Source organism: Bubalus bubalis, chromosome 2 (genome assembly GCF_019923935.1).
Source record: "Bubalus bubalis isolate 160015118507 breed Murrah chromosome 2, NDDB_SH_1, whole genome shotgun sequence".
Lineage (NCBI taxonomy): Eukaryota > Metazoa > Chordata > Mammalia > Artiodactyla > Bovidae > Bubalus > Bubalus bubalis.
In genome coordinates, this window is record NC_059158.1 from 18,583,948 (window position 1) to 18,586,232 (window position 2,285).

At 49.0% G+C, this 2,285-nt stretch overlaps 1 protein-coding gene across 1 annotated transcript; it reads left to right on the forward strand.

Annotated features, from left to right (window-relative positions):
- The first annotated feature begins 215 nt into the window (after window positions 1-215).
- On the forward strand, window positions 216-859 carry MRAS (muscle RAS oncogene homolog). Its single transcript, XM_045162029.1, is given in 2 exon segments — window positions 216-600; window positions 603-859. Coding segments are annotated over 2 exon segments (642 nt in total).
- Window positions 860-2,285: the final 1,426 nt, after the last annotated feature.

Consider the following 2,285-nt stretch of genomic DNA (forward strand, 5'->3'; position numbering starts at 1 on the left):
CATATTACACAAGCCTAGACTTAGAATCAACTTACTGGGGCAGATGACTTATGAACTCAAAGTGTTATTTCAAAATGACTAAGATTCCCTTTTGCCCCACCGCAGGCTCCAGGGTAACGGTGTGCAATAGAGAAGTCGGTGACGATCAGGACCCCATTGAGATGGGCCTGTTCACTACCTAAAAAGTCACGTTCATGGTCTGACCAACCAGCAACATGGTAATGAGTGCGGTTCCCAGTGACAACCTCCCTACTTACAAGCTGGGGGCGGGGCGGGGCGGTGAGGGGGCGGGGGGAGGTATGGGCAAGAGCGCCCTCACCATTCAGCTTTTCCAGAAGATCTTTGTGCCTGACTACATCCCCACCATCCAAGACTCTTCCCTGAAACATACAGATATTGACAATCAATGGGCCATCTTGGATGTTCTGGACACGGCCCAGCAGGAGGAGTTCAGCGCCTTTCGGGAGCAGTACATGCTCACAGGGGACGGCTTCCCCATCGTCTTCTCGGTCACGGACAAGGCCACCTTCGAGCACGTGGACTACTTCCACCAGCTCATCCTGCGCGTCAAGAACAGGGAGTCATTCCTGATGATCCTCATGGTCAAAAGGTCGATCTGATTCATTTGAGAAAAATCACCAGGGAGCAAGGAAAAGAAATGGCGACCGAACACAATATTCCTTATATAGAAACCAGTGCCAAGGACCCACCTCTCAACGTTGAAGAAGCCTTCCACGACCTGGTTAGAGTAATTAGGCAACAGATTCCAGGAAAAAAAAGCCAGACAAAGAAGAAGAAAACCAAACGTTGGGGAGACCAGGTCACAGGTACCCACAAACTGCAGTGTGTGATATGGTGATGGCCCAAAGCCTGGGCACAGTGACTGGGAACTGGCCAGTCCTCGGGACTCCACTGCCTAACTGCACTGAAGATCATCCTAACCATGACCCTTGGCTTGAGGACTTGGCACAGGAAGGGAAAGAGGGAGGGTGGGCCTGGAGGAGGTAGGGTCTAGCTTTTCCAGAGGGGCACAGGAGATGGGGTGTCTCACCAGAGACGAGGAGGCAATGGTAGACAGAACAGTATCCAAGCCCCTGTGTTGATGGAACCTGGTCCCTCCCTCTCTCAGTGGCTGTGTTATTTCTCTGAACTACAATAAACTGTGGAATATTCTGAAAGAGGTGGGAATACCAGACCACCTGACCTGCCTCTTGAGAAATCTGTATGCAGGTCAGGAAGCAACAGTTAGAACTGGACATGGAACAACAGACTGGTTCCAAATGGGAAAAGGAGTACGTCAAGGCTGTATATTATCACCCTGCTTATTTAACTTATATGCAGAGTACATCATGAGAAACGCTGGACTGGAAGAAACAGAAGCTGGAATCAAGATTGATGGGAGAAATATCAACAACCTCAGATATGCAGATGACACCACCCTTATGGCAGAAAGTGAAGAGGAACTCAAAAGCCTCTTGATGAAAGTGAAAGTGGAGAGTGAAAAAGTTGGCTTAAAGCTCAACATTCAGAAAACGAAGATCATGGCGTCCGGTCCCATCACTTCATGGGAAATAGATGGGGAAACAGTGGAAACAGTGTCAGACTTTATTTTTTGGGGCTCCAAAATCACTGCAGATGGTGACTGCAGCCATGAAATTAAAAGACGCTTACTCCTTGGAAGGAAAGTTATGACCAACCTAGATAGCATATTCAAAAGCAGAGACATTACTTTGCCAACAAAGCTTCGTCTAGTCAAGGCTATGGTTTTTCCTGTGGTCATGTATGGATGTGAGAGCTGGACTGTGAAGAAGGCTGAGTGCCGAAGAATTGATGCTTTTGAACTGTGGTGTTGGAGAAGACTCTTGAGAGTCCCTTGGACTGCAAGGAGATACAACCAGTCCATTCTGAAGGAGATCAGCCCTAGGATTTCTTTGGAGGGAATGATGCTAAAGCTGAAACTCCAGTACTTTGGCCACCTCATGTGAAGAGTTGACTCATTGGAAAAGACCCTGATGCTGGGAGGGATTGGGGGCAGGAGGAGAAGGGGACAACAGAGGATGAGATGGCTGGATGGCATCACTGACTCAATGGACATGGGTCTGAGTGAACTCCGGCAGTTTGTGATGGACAGGGAGGCCTGGCATGCTGCGATTCATGGGGTCGCAAAGAGTCGGACATGACTGAGCGACTGAACTGAACCGAACTGACATAGTGTAGGTTTGATGTGGGAGTGTTTCTCCATGTACAAAAACAAGCCATGATCAAGCTCCACCCCATCCCCACCC